Here is a 17941-nt window from a genome sequence, read left to right on the forward strand (position 1 = left end):
CACCTTACTAGTATGAAATTAGCCATGAATGGTCTTAATACAACTACTTTTTTAAAGGCTTTTCGAATACGCTTGGGGTTTGAGTTACACTCAAAAGAAGAAAAATCATTTTTCTCACTGCAAATACTAACACTGGTACCTTTTCGGTCTGGAAGATACTACTTTTAAGCTTCAAGCTTGATACATCAGTGAACCACATCACACAGCCTGACGTTGCTAAAAATCCCATTTAAGAATCTATACTTTTCTAATAAGGTTCAAAAATACCATAGCCGAGCATAAATGGGGAGGGGGGAAACAACCGTAGTTGCATATGGTTCCTTCTGCTGCTGCATGCCACTGCGGAAGCAAGACTACAACGGTTTCCAGATAAGTTACCAGGCTTTTTCTGGGTTTGCCCAACCGGGTTTTTATCCCGGTTGGATATTTGAACGTTGCCACAGGGGCAGTTTTTCCTTATGCGCTATAATGAGATCGCAGAGTCAATTCTCCGTTCTCTCCACCTTTGCAAGCTACACGCAGGCGTTGGCACAGGGTAAACCGAAATGAATGTCAGCACCGGGATGCCAACAGCAGCCACGGCACCCAACGTGCTGGGTATTTTTCCCCGAAAACAGAGATACGAGGCTGCCGGGGGAAGCGTGCAGGACACGTCAGGCGGCACAGGTCAACCGGCCCTCGCTTTAAATTGAGCCAAGCTCGGGAGGCCAGAGCCTTGTCCAAGGGGACAGTCTCACTTCATTTCTCCATTCTTACATTGTTTTATTTGATGTTTGAACAATTTTTCTCAATAAAAGCTGTAAAATACGAAATACGTAATGTAAGACAAAAAAGGAAATGCAGAAGCGTATCAAAGCTACATTAGCCTGTTGACACTGCAATTACTATATATTACTTAGGAAATTAGACAAAACAAGCTACATTCAGCCCAGTAGCTTGGCTACAGCACACTTAACATGGCCTTTGCCTAATTTATAACGTCAGAATCACACATTTAACTGCATTAACAAAAATTAAATTTGTTTATTTACCAAGTAACCTCAATATTCATTTTAATATAATGCCCACAAAGATTTCATATGGGCAATGTAAGTACGTACATTTTAAAATCAATGCAGCAGCACAGCAGTATTGCACTTTGCTAAAACTATATTGAGTCATACTATTAAGTCAAAATTCCCCTATTCTTTTCTTTCCAAACAAAAAATTGGTATTTTCACACTTACTGTTTGTTTATATAAAGACAACTGCAAATATTTTGTACAAAGTATCATGACCTAAACATGGTTGTCAAAAATCACTCACTGATTCTGATTCCTGCAGACGGAAGACCAAGCACCTAATCCTTGCAAGATGCAGACTCCAAACCACGTAGTGTCAGGAAAAAACCCAGACACTGACTTCTGCAATGCAGCAGACCCAGCCAGTTCTGGTGGAGAAATTTTAATGGACATATTCTGGAGAAATACTAGATATCTGCGGTTACTCCTCTTCAATTTCTCCTCCGAGGCCGCGTCTCCAGCGCTACGTGAGCTCCTCTCGGCTCAATGACCACAACCCCACGCCGCTGGGAAAGGTTTCAAACCTAACACACGACTCTGCAAAGGGCGAGAGACCATTCTCTCCCATCGCTCACGAGGCCCCACCACCATCATGTCAGAAAAATCTCACAGATTTTAACGGACACATCTTCCCATCATCTGAGGAAGATAAGTATTTGTATTCCTCTTCAAACAAGGATCGGAGGCACAAAGACTGAATGACATGACCAAGGACAAAGAAAAAAAGTCTATAATAAAAAGCCAAGAAATGAACTCAGAGGTGCCATACCCCAACCTAGGAAATTCTTCCGTTAATGGTTTTTATGTACATCTCAAAGCCCTGCATGAAATACAAATCTACGATCCAAAGCAAGACCTACAGAAGCTAACGAGCACAACAAGTTCAACCAGAACTGGGAGGCCTAAACACTGTTAACCAGGTTCAAGACTAAGTTATTCACTGAAAATTTCTCTCTGTTCATCAAAAGCTAGGCCTACCTGCTGGGTACCCTAACAGCGCGAGCAAAGAGTGATTTTCGGTGATGAGGAAGCAGTGAATATAAATCCTGTTCACATCCTAAGGGACTGAGGAAAAGCAAGGTAACACAAGGAAATTTTTATTGGTAGAATTACAAAGTTTGGCCCATTCTATGGGTAGGTTCTTTAAACATTCATCCTAACTTAACTCCTTTTTTAAAAATGGTGATCATAAAACTTAATTCTTCTCTTAAAACCATCAAATGATGGCTAATGGTGGCAAAATCCTCCACTGTATCGACAGCTTCACATGCTGGTGAGCACAGGCGACAAAAGCGATACGGCTTCTCCTCGAGTCCCTGCTCCCAGCCGACTCTCACGCCATCATTAATGTAATACGTCCTTTTAATAACAGTGACGTCAAGGAAGCTTTCCTTTGCCATAGCAAGCATACTCCAAGAAATTACATAAATGTATGTAATCTAGACAATCAGAGAAGGAAATGAAAAAACTTAAATTGCTGAAGTGACCAAGAAGATCTGTGTAGCAACAAAACCCTCCTGAACGCTTCCTTCCCTCCCTTGCCATCAGCTACCTCCGGTCTAACAGGTAACATGTCACAGGAACTAAACGCCTTCTCAGCTAAAGAATCTGAACAAGTCTGTAAGCGTAAAACGATCACAGGCTATAGAAGTCCAAGTGTATTTCAAGCTCTGAACAACAAATGCTCATCTCCTCAAACTCATTTCTGTTTAGCCATATGAATAAATAAGAATAAATTAAGCAGAAGCGGTTATGACGATCCAAAATAATGGCCTTTTAATTCTCACGCAGAAGTTAAAGGTAAAAATCCTACCGAGTTCAAAAGAAATGAAGCAGAGTCCATATATTCCTCATATGGATGGAAGAATTTGAAAATAGAGCCCCACATACTCCACAAACAGGAAAGAAGGTTCTTTCTCTGCTTTTGCGTATTGAATCATTATTTGCCATGCATGTAAACAACCCAGGATTAAAACTGCATTTCACAGGAAAGTAGCCATTTCTAAAAGCAAGACAAAAAACCAAACCTTAAAAGCCTTACAGTCACTTTCCATGTCCAAATACGCTTTCAGAGCAAACAAGGCGCTCATGTCAGAAGTGGACTTTTCGCATAAGTTCATCTCAGTCCACAGCATGATCTACCTTAATAGCAACACTCAAAATAAACAGAAACAAAAGCCGGCTAAAAATGAAATCCAGGGAGACTTCAGAAACAAAAGCATATCCGACTGTACTGCATCAAAACCTTTTGTCCATATATTTTATATTTCAGAGAGGAAGAAAACAGCAAGCAATAAAACTTCAGAAGCCCTCAGATTGCTGTCCAAATTGCTGAAATAAAAGGATGCGTGTATTTTGGGGAAATCACCAGTCAGGCTGAAAATTTTGTGAGAAAGGTAAAAATGCAGCTTCAACTCTGGATACGTCCTTGTAATTTCCAGGACTGAAAACTACAGTTTTCTTCACTGTTTTATCTGGGTCACAGTTTACCCTGGAGCACAGGCAACAAACCCTCTGCCCCAGCGATGAGGCAGGCAGGAGGGCAGAGGACCCGCCCGGCCTGGCAGCAGCGAGCGCTGCACCACCTCTGCCGGGCTAAATCACAGGAACCGGCTGGAAGGGGACTTTTTGCACCAAACTATGACCTCGGCGCACAGATCAGTCTAACCAGGTTAGCTTCTTCGCCTCCCCAGTCAACACGCTTAAAACAAGACTAAATTGCAGGATCTGTTAAAAGGGGCTTTAAACTGCATCCTCGAGCTCTAGTTACAATGATCGGCATCCCAGCCTTTCAAACTTCATCAAAGAAAACTATTGAAAAGCAACCTTCAAGGTTAAAATATTTTCTATAATTAAAAAGTTTTCACTTTCAGTAAGTATGCAACACAGCCCGTGGTTTGACAAGACACAAAGACAGTAATTACAGTGCCAGTGCAGCGAAACAAGGGGAAAATACCTACTTAGACACACACCGCGGAAAACTGAAGAAAAAAGAATTATGTTTTTTAACATGAAAAAGCGCAGCGTGCACTGCAAAGGTGCCATACATCCCTAATGCTCCTCTCACATTAGCTCTACAGAAGAAACAAAGCCCTCTGGAGAGGGGTTTTGCCTCCGAGGCACAACCCGGCTGCGGATGGCCGCACTCAGGGCTCGGACCCCGATGGCAGATGACCCCAAACGCACGCACTCCTATCAGAGGAGACTCGGCTTCTGCTGGGTTTGTATGTATAACTGCATAACCCACAGGGCAGCGACCTGCTGGGTCGGTATCTGCAAGCGCCTAAGCCACGGGTTAGCCCGCGCCTTAGCACGAGCCTGCAGTCCAGCAGCAGCCTAATGCCGCAGAGACAGCCTGGGACGTGCCGGCAGGGAACGCCGGCTTATCCGGAAACCGAAAGTTATGGAGGAGACTGAAACACATGACAGTCGTCTTGACACTTCATAAAAGTTTTGCTATTAATTTCAAAGATGCATGGATTTTGTCCCAGCAGATTTTTTCATACTGAATTATACAGTAGCTCTCTTCAAAGCATCTCTCGCCTAGGATAATGGAAAGGGTAAAGAAAGATGTGATGGTATGTATACAGATACATACATACTGCTACTGCTGGAACTAGATCAAACAGCTATTTACTGTTAGCCTTATTACTACTGTGCCTTAAAGGAGTTTTTAATTATTTATGATAGAAGCACATTATTTTTTTCATAAAGAGTTCAGGTTTGTGGGTTATTATTCATTGTATAGATGCACACACGCACACCAGAGCTTGAAAAAATAAAATGATGTGGTTTGATTGTTTGGCCTGATTGCCAGCATTAAAGGATCATAAATGCAGTAAGAATGCACAGTTATACTCAGTCATATATTCACTGCCAAGCTGAAACAGAAAAAGGAGAACAGAAAAACAAACCAAGGATGAAATGGCAGCTTCGCAGACACCGGCCTGAGGAGAGCAGAGTTCGGTGTTCAACTGCCAACACTTCCTGCACCACCTTGGCCAAGTCATAAGTGTCATCTACCTCAGTTCCCCAGCCTGTAAAATAAAGTAGTATTTTCTTTTCTTCTGCCCTTTGCGAGTTCAAAACATGAATTCTTCACTGCACATATCGTCTTTCTGCCACACGTAGGTCCTGTACCCAGCACACGGAGGTCCTGATTGCTGATGGCATGTGTAAGAACTTCTCAAATGCTAATATTTACTTAGGAAACCATGAGATATTTGGAAAGGAACTAAGCTACGGCTGCCTGTGAATGTCAACCCTCCGCACTATCTCTTGCACCTTCCCACTCGCAGCCCTTCCACGCCTCCCCTCCTACGCTGTGCAGCCACTTCCCATTTCTTCTTGTCTGCTTTCCCCTCTTCCTTCTTTTTCTTGATCAAAACCTACATCTCTTTTTCAAATATTTCTGATGTTATTCTCACCTTGCTTTCCTCACCGCACTTACGATGTCCCCTCATCCCATCCAGCTTTCATTTCTACTTTCTTCTGTGCTTTCTCATTCTGCACAAATGCCAGTTTAACTTAGAAAATGAGCAAAACCCTGAGCTTGCTTACAGTCTAAACCCTCTAAGATTTAATTTCAAATGACAAGAAAATCCTAATGTCTAAAGCATAATACTACCAATATGTCATTAGTGATACAGTTTCTCCTTAGAAGTATTTTTCTGCCAAGTTTTTGCAGAGTAGGAAAGAAAAAAGATACATGACAAGATGACAGGGAGAAGAAACTTTTCCTGATATAAAGAGCAAGTCCAAGCCTGTTAGAATCATTACTAACCAGACACCCAGATTTCTATTTATTCCATTATTTTCTTGCCATATATTCATCCCTGGCAAGGAGTACCTCTCCCGCTGGACAGAAGACCACAACTCCCCCGGAATGAGACTGTAAACTGCAACGAGTCACTGGATCACAACCAGGTCTGCCAAATGCTGGGCCTGGGGTGAAAGCAAAGGGCAGACACTAGATGAAACCAGTAAATAAAAGAATTAGCCTCCCTCTCAGATAGGGGGCAAAAAAGAAATAGAGGATATACCAGAAATGTTCGGTGTGTTTCATTCTGTTTCCACACCATCTTTTATCTAGTTCAGCAAAAGTTAATGCTTCTCCATATGATTTTGTTCTTAAAGACTGTCAGAGATTTTACACGGTGACTTTTGTTCAAGCAATGCATAGGACAAAGTAAATTAACAGAGTATAAAGCCAGAAAGGACCATCAGGCCATCTAGTCCAATCTATGTATCTATTATTTGTAAACTTCCCTATTCAGGGAAAAAAAGGGGGGAGGGGACATTTTTGGACACCATTGAAATAACAGTATACCCAAACATGGAAAAAATGTTTATGTTCCTTTTATTCTGTTATTTCTGAGCATCCTATATTCCTACAATAACCACGACAGCAGTGCAATATCCAATTAACTTAGTTATTTTAATAGAAAAATCAAAGTGATCACTAGTACTAAATTAATTACTGTACCCCTTCATTTTACTCTTATTCTCATCAGCTGGTAAATAAAACTGCTACCAGTGAAACTAAACTGTTACATTTCTCTGGATAAACATGGTACATGCATGCACATACTGCATGCATACCTGTACCTGCGGTGAGTAACGGTGCAGCGAACTGAAGCTACGCTTGCGCTAGATGTTGCAGGGGACAAGAACAGGGCTCTGCCATCTTCTGTCCCAACTTTCCCCCTTTTTATCCCATTTTGCAGCTTCACATACCCTCTAGTTTTTAAAGTTTATGCCGAGCACATTTCTCCTAAACCACTTAAACTGCAGTGAACTAATGCTCTTATCAGTGTCAAGGATGATTAATACAATTTTTTAGCCAAGAAGCCTGCTTGCAACGTAAGGGATTAAAGCATAGCAACACTTCCCACAGCCCCCTCTGATGTGCACATCTGATCACAGAGACCACGCAGCTTCACTTATGCAAATGATATTAATGGGGAAAGTTTATGACAAGGGAGCCAAAAGCACTAGCTATGCAGCCACGATTTCAATATATGCACTACCTGATGTTCCTTGAGTATCATTTGCATTAGCATTGCTGAAACCTGAAACTAATATAAAAGCTTCTAAGCACATGAATTTTTCAGGAATAATTACCCTGAACTGCGATGTCAAGGACTTGCCCTGCCACCAGAACGCTACTACTGAGAAATTACAAGCGGGGAGGGAATCACATTTCTTCACTCATGCTGCAAGTCAGTCCTTCATCAATCATCATTTTTTTAAAACAAGTAAGATTGTTCTAAACATTATATAGATACAGAAAGAGAAAATTATTGGTGCACCTTGAATATTCTTGAAAACTACTGTGCAAATATAAACAATAATTGAGAAACCAAGAACTAAGGCGGCCACCATCGACTGAAACACACTACACCTGAGTTTTGGTTTTGTTTGTCTGGTTTTTTTTTAATCTCAAGATGCAATTTTGCAGAGACTTAAATGTTTACCTGCACTATCCAAATCCATCATAAAGTTGCTAAAATTGCATCAAAGATTCTGCTTGAAAGGCCTTTGAACTAAAAGCATAATCGAGTCAACACAGTACAATTCAGAAAAATGGCAGAACACAACATAGTCATTATAGCCAGAATGTTTCTTATAAAAGTGTATTTTAAAGGTTTAGCCATGCAAATGTCATAAAAAATGCAAACTGTCAAGAAATATTTGTCCTAAAGTTAGAGTCTCAGAACTTTTTTTAAACAAAAGTTAAAACTAACAGAAATGTTCCCATGTTGTTTTTTTTTATTCTAGAGGAAACAATCCTCTTTAAACAAATAAGCAGCCCCCCATGGCCTTGCATCCAAAACACTGCAGCAAAAACTATCTTAAAGCAAAATAAAAGTGTAAAACTGACTTCATCGATTTTTTGCTCTTCACTGTGTGTTTTAAACTTGAAATTACTTCTAAGATTCCAAGGAATGTTAGGATTCATCTCAGGAAGCTTTATCAGGGAAGGAAAGCAAAAGATTAGAAAAGAAAGCAATCTTTTTTTTAAGGATGTAAGAAGGCCTGTAGGAAAACGGGCGATCGCCGGGGAGGCGCGTACCAGGCACCGGGGCAGTCAGCACCGAGCGCGCGAGACGCGGGGGACTTACCGCGTGCGCGTGGGGGCCCAGCCGCCAGCCCGGCGCAGGGGGGACACTGCTCCCACGCCGCCCCACAGCTCCACAAGCTGCTCGGGACGGCAACCCCGAGCGGCTCAAACCACATTCCTGCTGGGCAGACTGGCTTATGCTGCAGTGAGGCTCGTCTTGCAAGGCTCTTCAGACCTCGAGAGTAAAGCTCCCATCAATATTTTCATTTGCCGCCTTTCCCGTTAGAGTTCAGTTTAACCAAAGCTTGCATTTTGCAGAGCTTGCCCTCGCTTAACTCAAAGACCAAGCTGCGATCAACAGCAGAGCAGCCGGGCAGCACGGAGAGGCTGTCACCCCGGGGGCTGCTCTCAGTCCCTGCAAAGGGGTCTCAAAACCCTGCAAGGGCTGCAGCACGAGCACTTCACGGGATTTCCCCGGGCTCCTCAATCTTCCGGGAGGCAGCGGCAGCTCTGGGAGCTCTTTCCCTCTCTGCATCCCGGGCAGAGGCGGCGGCTCCTCCCCAGTAACACCCATCCACCTCCAGAGCAGCACCCAAGGCAACGCCAGAGGCCAGAGAGGTCCAAAGGTGGCTGACGGTTTGCCAGCTGGTGCTTATCTTCTGCACGGTATCACCTAAAAGCAGCATCAACCTTACTACATTTCTACTACTGCTCATTAACACTTCAATTTGCAGAGCTCTCCACCAGATCCCGAAAGATCTGCCCTTTCCCCAGTGTCTTTCTCCATAGGACATGACACATGCCGACAGGACAAATTCCTCCATCACTGCAAGTGGACTGAGGGGCTGCCATACAGAAGCAGTTTCTCCTGGCACTCCCAGATTTTGTTATTTATTTATTTATGCAAGGCCTATGTGTTTATTCAGGATGGGAACAATTTTCTTGAGAAACTATTATGCAGGGGGTAAAGCTCCTTATGTGGAAAACAGCTGTATTTTCTAAAGCTAGAAACTGCTGCTTTTATGTCAGTTTAGTTCAATTAAATTACGTGATTCAGTTTATGCACCTGCACCTGACTGCTTCTGATAGGCTTTTTTCTAATTTTATTAATTACAAAAAGCAATGTCATTATTGATAAGAAGATTAAAGCAGACCATTTCACAGGATTTCACCAGAACAGAACCAAGAGCCGTGTGTGTTTGTTTCCTGATGCCATAGTTGCAGGGTTTTGTTGAAAGCATCTCATATTGCAAGGTCCCAGACTCTGAAAAATGATTATATCTATCACTTTTGCTAATTACACTGGAAAACAAGTCTGCCTACACCTCTTTCTCACTAGCGATACCCAGTTTGTTGGCTCCCTCCAGGCCCTCCGCGCCAGCCCGGTCCCGCCAGCGCAGGGGCACCAGCGGCCTGCCCGGCCGAAGCACAGCATCCTACGCATGTATTACACCAAGAACAAAAGATCACGTTACAGGGACGTATTTTGGAAAAGATTCTATAAAAGTCCCTCTGTTTTTAGCACAATAACAGAAGACTGAACACTGATCTCTTCCCAGCTCACCCTCATGCTTGGGATTTGCCTTTACTCTTAATTAAGGTAGCAATGCCCTGGGGAGGCTCTACGTTTAAAATAAGCTTCAGCCTTTTAGCTGCCAGACAGGAGCACTAATTGGTACTTGTCTCTGAAGGCCAGAGCATGCTTTTCGGTGCCCAGAGAGACTCCAGTACCGCATGCTGCGGAGGAAGGCAGTCTAGGGCCTGCACCATTCACCTGAAACTTCGAAATTCAAGCTGCGATTCCTATGTCTGCCAGACATGCCATGCACAAACAAGGATACATCACTTATTTTCTTATCGGTTTAGCTTTGCATCTATAAAATATAAGTAAAAATAGTGCCCTTCCTCTAGACACTGACTTCTTGTCCACCAAAGCTGCAAGCACTTTGCAACAGGACCTTTTTCTTCCCATGCATTTCTGTGTTCCCAGAGTAAGGCCCTGTCTTTTATTGAGATATCAGACGCTGCAGCTGTAACCGGGAGTGATCTGAATTCCCACGCGAGCTGACACCCAGCTGGTCCCACCGGCAGGGGCAGGACATGCAGTAAGGCCGTAATTAGCCTTTCTGCCCAGGCTCCTACGATGCGAGAGCTCATGCCCTCTCTGAAGCACATTTTTTCCCATTAAGAAAGCATCACAGTCCAAAGCTAAATTCAGATAAAAAGAGAATATGCTTTGTTAGCATCCTCAGCTTTCCCCGCATACACTATTTTGAGAAAGCTACCTTTTTACTGCCTTCTCCACCAACACTTTACTAAGAGCAAGTTAGAAGGAGGCAGAATTTCTAGTTAACAAAACTGAGTTTTTTACTGTTCTGTCATCTGTACTCACTCTGAGCCAGGATTAAGCTATTCCACTATGCAAACACAAATGTTCAATCTTCCTTATAACACCAGTTCAGCAAAAAAAAATATTTTTCCCCTGCTCAAATAGTTACCATATGAAGATTCAAGCATGCCTTTTCACCCAAGCCATACAAACTAAAAGATAAGCTGCAGTCTACACACTTCATCGTTTCTTGAATGTATAAGCTGATCTCTGAAATACATACGTTACTTTGAATTGCACTAAGCTAAATGAACGACATCTTTCTTCACCACGATTGGCAATAATTTAATATCTTCAGAAAGTAAGGAGGAAAAAATACCAGGATAGGCTGGGATATGACCCGGGCACAATGAGCAAGCCGAAAGCATCCACGCGGTAGCCGCTCTGCGGTACCTGCCGAGCAGCAGCCGAGCAGCCTCCCTGGGGGCACGCTCACGCTCTCACAGGTATTTTTAGCACCTGAAAATAGGGCAGATGCTCTGCCGTCTTATTGAAGTGAGACGGCACTCACCACTTCAGAAGTATTAGCTGCACCTGTTTGAGGCTTTAGGGAGCACGGTAACACAGAACATATCAATTTAAGTAGTTAATTATCAATTTCAGGAAAACCCCAAATGAACTGTGAGTTTAACCCCCACGCTCTGACCTTGAACAGCGCAAATCTGTGCTACTCGCCTGGGTACACACCTACCGCAGAACAAACACAGCCAGTCCTCGCTCCCGGACGCTTCTGTCTCCTACACGCTGCGTGTGCAGAGACCTTGAGCTTCCACAAAATTTCCTTCATTTCTTGCTTAAATGTTCAATTCAAACAGTGGCATATAGCATAGCTGCATAATAATAAGTTAGCTTATAGCTGAAATATAAAGCTATTTAATTTAGAATCCTTTTTCCTTCTGCAGTTTAGCAAATTACAAGTGGATGAAACTATTTTGAATAGTTCAAGTGGACAGAATACTATTTTTAATTTCTGACTGCAGCTTCAGATTTTCAATGTTTAATAAGTAACTGAAAATTACATACAACACCAAGAAAAAAAAGCTCATTTTACACTAAAAAATGTAAACATGAAACAACGACCTGAACAGTTTTAAAATTCTAGAGAACCAAACTTACGTTAAATGGGTCAGCGGATCCACCACCGCTTTAAATAGAGTTCATGATACAACAAGAAGTTACGTTAAAACAATTTATAATCATTATTGATAGAAGCAAATGGAACAAGTCTCAGTAAAACGCCACCACATTACACAAGCAAAGTTATTGCGACACAAATTCACCAGAATTAGCCTTCAGAGCCCTAATCCTCCACATAATCTCATATTGAATTTTGCTTTCAATGCCACTATTTTTGTGTAAAGTTCAGTGAACGCATAAGCCTTTGCAAAATCTGGCCCTACTTTCTTCTGAAATAGTGTTTTTGAAGGCTTTTACTATTTACATTCCTACAATGAGGAAGAAGCACAGCAGCGTACGAGGTTTCTCGGAACCGCTCTATTCTCTAAACAAGGCGCAAGCAAAGCGGGGGATCGGGATCAGCAGCCCCTTGTCGCTGCTAAGCCCCCACGGCACGGCACGGCACGGCACAACGCGGCACGGGGACACCCCGCGTCCCCTGCTCACCAGCCGCGGCGAGAGCGCGAGCGGACGGGGACAGACACAGCCGGGAGACACGAGCAAACCCGGCAGCAGCATCACCCATGAGCACGGACGGACGGAGCGTTGCAGATCCCGCAGGCGAAACGACGTCCTAAGGAGGGAGCTGGAGCGGCAGCCTTCAGGAGATGGATCAACGGCACGGAGAGCGGTAAGGGGCACCTGTTTTAAGTTACGCAGGTGGATGACAGGAGCTGGCCTCGGCAGCCAGCTGAAGGAGCGTCTGATACCTCCATAGCAAGAGCAGGGAGCCGAGTTCAGCGCTCCCTGAAAGCCAAACACGGGCATCCCCCGCGGGACGCGACACGGAAAAAGGAGTGCCTAGAGCAACGCAAGCGACGGGCTGACGTGGGCACAACGGCAGCGAGCATCAGCAAAACGGCATCAACAGGCATCAGGATAACGATCTTCGAGACAGCACGCTAAATAAATAAGCGGGAGAAGAAGGCATTAACAAAGCCAAAGAAAATGTCAAAGAAGCAGTGGAGAGACCGGAGAAGAGTTTTAGCCTCCAACTCAGAGATGTTGCAGAAGTTTGAAGCAATATGAGAAAAAGACTCTGAAGGACACATCTGAGAAACAGCTAAAGAAAGTTCAGAGAAACCATATAATAACGCCAAGAGAATAAACAGAGTCACAACTCTTAGTGGGAGACGGCACTTGGGCTTCAGCAATGTTCAGCACCGTAACAGGAGAAAAGCAAATCGCAAAGAGCTCAGGAGGAAATCAGAAAAGGAAAAAAAAAAAAAAAAAACAACCTTCCTCCCTCCAACGAGCCGCAGAAAGGCTGCAGCGCAGCGCCGAGAGCCTCAACCAAGCGCGTCCCAACACGAGCTACGAGAGCACATCACGGGCAAGGAGCAGCCGGGCAGCGCTGCGCCGGTCCTCAGCGGGGAAAACACCTCTAGAGAGAAAATGGAGATGGGACGATAACGGAACAAAAACATCACAGCAAAAGCGGGATTTTAAGAAAGAAGAGACTACAGCATGCTTCCTCCCCCCGAGCAGAAGGATTCGGAGGAAGGCAGGAGATCAAGGCGAAGAGCTGGGAGAAAAATGAGAATTAATGTGAAAGAGGTGTAATTACTGAAACCATCAGGCTGGGGAGGGAAGACGAGATGAGGAACATCTACAACTGTGGCAAGAGACTTGGAAGAGAAGCCTGCATAGATGCATGCTATGTTTTGTTACCATGCCCTTCGTGTTTGTACACCAAAAACACCCTAGGCTTACGTGATGTTTATAGTAAGGAACCTTTTAATGTTAACCATCCTGACGGGAACAGTTACAGCCAACGTAAGGACACCAGTGCTGTGGAAGTGCTGTGCGAGCCCTGCACCCTTTCTGATTCCAGTTATCCAATTTCCTGGACCATTTGCACAGTTATTTTCTCAGTTTTATTATGCAAATCCTTTACTCAGAACTGAGTAGCTGTTTGCAAATAAAAAAAGCTGATAATTATTTTTTTTCGTTCCCTTTGACCAAAGTAAGGGAAATTAAAATTTACATGGAAAAGGGAAAAACTTCAAAAGGCTGCTGAATACCCCAAAAAGTTAAGAGCGCAGTTCATTTGCTCCTTTTCTCCCCAATCTCTAAAGTATTTGACAGTAATTCTGTAGAAAGAGATGAAGGTTTCCTGTTTGTTCATACTTCCATACACGTATGCCTTCCTTCCCAATCGAGGCCCTGTTTCTGCAGGTCGTTCTGCCTTTGTGAGTCCTCCTGTCCAGAGTCCTGCTCCTGTCCGTCCACACAAATCTGTGTGCCGAGCAGTCTTTCAAGAAACAGCATAGCACTAAAAAATACTGCAGCTCTCCTGCTTCTCAGCAAGGCTCTCTGGAATGAAAGGAGGAAACAGAAGGGAAGCAAAAGCAGATGACAGGAGCTGGAGAAAGGCTTGTTTTGTTTTGGTCTGCTAAAAACACACTAGGCTTTTTCCTTAGGCACTCTTGTCTCACTGGTGTGTTCTGTCCTCTTTCTTTCCAAATTGTAATATTTAACAATTTCAGCACAGAAACAGTCCGAGGACGCTTCATGTAAATTCAGCAACAGTCAGACCCTCAGCCAATAAACTCCTGGCCCTCCGGGTTTCTGTGCTGCTAAGCCTTGGCCCGCAGCCTTGGAATCCACTCGGCCTCCACTGCAGTTATTTCCTCGTAAACAGGAAGCCCCCTCAAATTCTCGTTACACCGAGCTCATTTACGTCGTCTCCTGTCAGTCTTATCTCGGGAAGATAAAACTGCGAGAACAGGTGGACCAGCGCTGGCGAAAAGGCAAAGCGCGGCGGGAGCGGTGGGACCTCCGTGGCCTCCCGGCAGCCGCCCGCCGGAGGCTCGCCCAGCAGCAGAGACCCGGAGAGCCCTTTTTTATTATTACTACTACTATATCATCGTATTAGCCTATCCACCTATATTTAACCGGCTGATATATGCAATTTTACAACAAATCACTTTGCCAGTGGTACAAAATGTGTAAGCGTACCCAACGCATCCCTGTGCTTTAATGAGAGGGGTTGGGAGGAAGGGGAAAAAAAAAAAAACATAGAAACCAACATGAAGACATCTGACACCAGAATAACGGTCACAATTTCCTACTGAATGAGGAAATCCCTGGTTTCAGTTAAAAACTGAAAAGTTCAGTCATTTCAAGTGCCGCAGAGCCGTTTGCGGCCCGGGGCTTAGGTAAGTCTCTGCTCTCGGTTGCGGCCCGGCCTCCTCGCGCCCCCGAGCCCTCGCCGGCATCCCCGCATCCCCGCGTCCCCTCCCACGCCGCCGGCAGCCGCGCTTCTCCCCCGCTCACGGCTTCTCACCTTCCCCGGAGCGTGACGCTCCGCGGGGGGTTGCAAGCAGTTGTTTTAACCTTTGATATAATTTGCAAAGCAGGTTCTTGCCCACGCCGCTCTCAGCAACGTAACCCCCAGCGCTCCCTCCTTCCCGCTCCCGGGAAGCTGACCGCGGAGCGGCCCCTCGCCGAGCCCCCGGCATCCGCACGGCACAAGCCTTGGAGGAGCGCAGCGATGCACCGCAGGCTCTGCGGGCCGCGTGCTCCGCGCTGCGCTTCCCGCGAGGGCACGTCAACCCCGGCGGCAGCTTTCGAGCTCCGCCGCGCTTCCCAGCGCCGGCAGGATTTCCAACGGCGTTGGAAGGAATCCGCCCCACCGCGGTCTCCGTTCCAGCATCTTCCGTCCCCAGATGTGTCATGTCAGCGTTACAAACAAGGAGCACTGCCGCGATACCGCACGCAACCAAGGCACGCAAACGCAACCACGAGCATCTCGAGCAAAGCATGTTGCAGTTTGGGTTAAAGCACAGGCTAAATATTATGGATACAGGATATCCTGGTACGTGTAAATGCTTATAACAACAAAAAGAGGCACTTTCATCTCCCCAGCAAGCCATCCTTAACTGGACTTCAAAAATGACAGCCAAACTTTGAGCTTTCGATGCCTCCGCGAGCACCGCGGCATTAGCACGGCGCTGGCAGCGGCCGTGCCGCCAGGCTTCCCCCTGCTCTGCATTCCCGATTCAGAGAGCGAAGACAGAACAAGGAGCGAGCAGAGCGTTTCAGTAATCCTTCACTCACGACAGACAGCTAGGCCACCATCAGACTTGCAAACTACCTACATGTATTTTGCAGTACATGCAATACATGCACTGTTTGCTGGCTACATCCTGATCCTTTCTTATATGTATATATATATGTATATACATACACACACACATACGTACACCTGGTGTGAACAGAGAGGGAAAGCCTACTTTTAAGCTCAGGAATAAAGAAGAGTGGGCAATTCTGAAATCGTTTTATCACGCACGGATAACTGGGGACCGTCGCCTAGACGAGAACCCGGTTTCGCCGCTGACCCCACAGCGAAGGGCCCCAGAGCGGCAGCACCCCGGCGCCGGGCCCAGGCGTCCGGGGGCCTCCGCCGCGGTGGGGCCAGGGGCCGCGTCCGTCCATCGCCGTGCCACCGCTGCCCGGCGAGCCGTGGCCTGGCAGGGATCGCTCCGGTGAGCCCGTCCTCCCTGCCCACACCTCACTGCTCTCCCGCCTGATTCCATGCAGCATCCAATAAATAAATAAATTAATAGACAGACAGATAAACCAGGAGAGCGGCTCTGCAGAACACAACAGTTTGAGAATGATTCAACTTGTTTCTTCCATTTCCACCTCGACGCTCGGCCGGTTTTTTTTTTTTCCACCCGCCGGATGAAAGATGCGGCTGGGAGCAAACCACCCCCGGGGGCTCCAGCCCTGCGGGAGCGGCTGCCCCGAGCCGGGCTCGCTCCGCTCCTCAGCGCCCCGGGACCCCCCCGGGACCCCCCGGGACCCCCGGCCCGGCCGCCGCGCGCTCCCCTCAGCGCCGCACCTGGCGCCCCCGGACCGTTACTCGCGGCCGCGGCGCCCCGGGGGCTCGGCGGTACCTGGGCTCGGGCAGGGTGATCTTCTTGCTGGCCCGGGCCGCCGGGGTGCTCTTGCTCTTCTCCATCGCCATCAGGTAGCTGACATCGGCCAGCACCGCCTCCAGGTCCGCCATGTTCCCGCTGCCGCCGCCGCCGGGCTGCAGATGGAGGCTCGGCCGGGGGCAGCCGCCCCCGAGCGCGGGGGGTTGGCGGCGGCGAGCGCGGCGGGCGGCTCCCCCCCCCCTCCCCGCTCCGTCGCCTGCCGCCCGGCGCGGCTGCGCGCGGCGCCGGCTCAACGGCCGCCTCCCGCCCGCCCGCCCGCCCGCCCGCAGCGCCCGGCGGTGGCCGCCGGCCCTGCGCGCCCTCAGCCCCGCGGCCGCCGCGCCGGGCGGGAGGGCGGGAAACCCCCCCGCGGCCGAGCGCCGCCTCCGCCAGCCGCAGCGCCCCCCGGGCGCCCGCTCCGCCCCCCCCGCCCCCCCCCCCGCAGCCCCAGCCGGAGCCGGCGGCGGCGCGGGGCCCTGGGCGCGCCTGGGGCCGCCGCTCAGCGCCCGGCCGCCGCCGCCGAGCCCATGGCGGCCGCCGGGCAGCCCCGGCGCGGCTGGCCGCGGGCGGGCGGGCAGGGCCGGGCGGCGGCGGGGGCTGCCCCGGCGGCGCGGGGCGAGGGGCTGCGGCGAGACGGCGCCGCGGCTCCCGCGAAAACCCGGACCTGGATTCGCGGGCCGCGCGGAGCGGGGCGTCGCCGAGCCCCCGCCGCCGCCCCGCGCTGCTGCCCGGGGGCCCCTCGGGGCGGGCCCGGGGCGGGGGGGGGTTCCACGCGCGGCCGTCGGGGCCCGTTTCCCCCCGCGGGGCCCGTCGCAGCCCCCCGGCAGCGCGGCTCGGCGAGCGCCCTGGCCTGCGCGTTGGTCCCCCCCGCGCGCGCTGCCTCCATCCACCTTCAGAACTAATTTCCTCATATTTTAGGTCATGGCAGCGTGGAGCGCATCGGGGAAACGGGATGGAAATTAGCGCGGCTGCACAGCGCTCCGCTAGTGCTCCCCGAAAGCCTTTCGCCTGCAAACGATGGCCCAGCACGGCAGTGCGCGCTGAAACAAAAACCCTACGTGTTTGTTTATTTTCCAAGCCTCGGCGTCGCATCTGTGCCCCCCGCGCACGTCTGCAGGTGCCGGGAGGCTCCGCGTGCAGCTCCCGCTCCCGGCATCCTCGCCGCAGTCGAGCAGATATGCAGATTTGAACTTCTTTCTTTGCCGAGTTCCTTCAAATATGTCATAAATAATTGGCTCAATGAAAGGCTAAGTCAATGACAAGTCTGAAGTTTCAAACTCAGCTTGTTTTGAGCTCCTTTCAATTGCCGCCACTCCTCCTTCCTACT

At 47.9% G+C, this 17941-nt stretch overlaps 1 protein-coding gene across 2 annotated transcripts in view; it reads right to left on the minus strand.

Moving 5' to 3' along the window:
- GRK3 (G protein-coupled receptor kinase 3) overlaps positions 1-16865 on the minus strand; it is an 80009-nt gene extending 63144 nt beyond the window's left edge. The window contains exon 1 of one of the 2 annotated variants that reach the window (XM_064521864.1): positions 16594-16865. In XM_064521864.1, the coding sequence (XP_064377934.1) occupies positions 16594-16706 (113 nt within the window). In that variant the 5' untranslated portion in view covers positions 16707-16865. The remainder of the gene's footprint in view (positions 1-16593) is intronic. The other variant, XM_064521865.1, reaches the window with a different exon arrangement.
- Positions 16866-17941: the final 1076 nt, after the last annotated feature.

This window comes from Dromaius novaehollandiae, chromosome 17, assembly GCF_036370855.1.
Source record: "Dromaius novaehollandiae isolate bDroNov1 chromosome 17, bDroNov1.hap1, whole genome shotgun sequence".
Lineage (NCBI taxonomy): Eukaryota > Metazoa > Chordata > Aves > Casuariiformes > Dromaiidae > Dromaius > Dromaius novaehollandiae.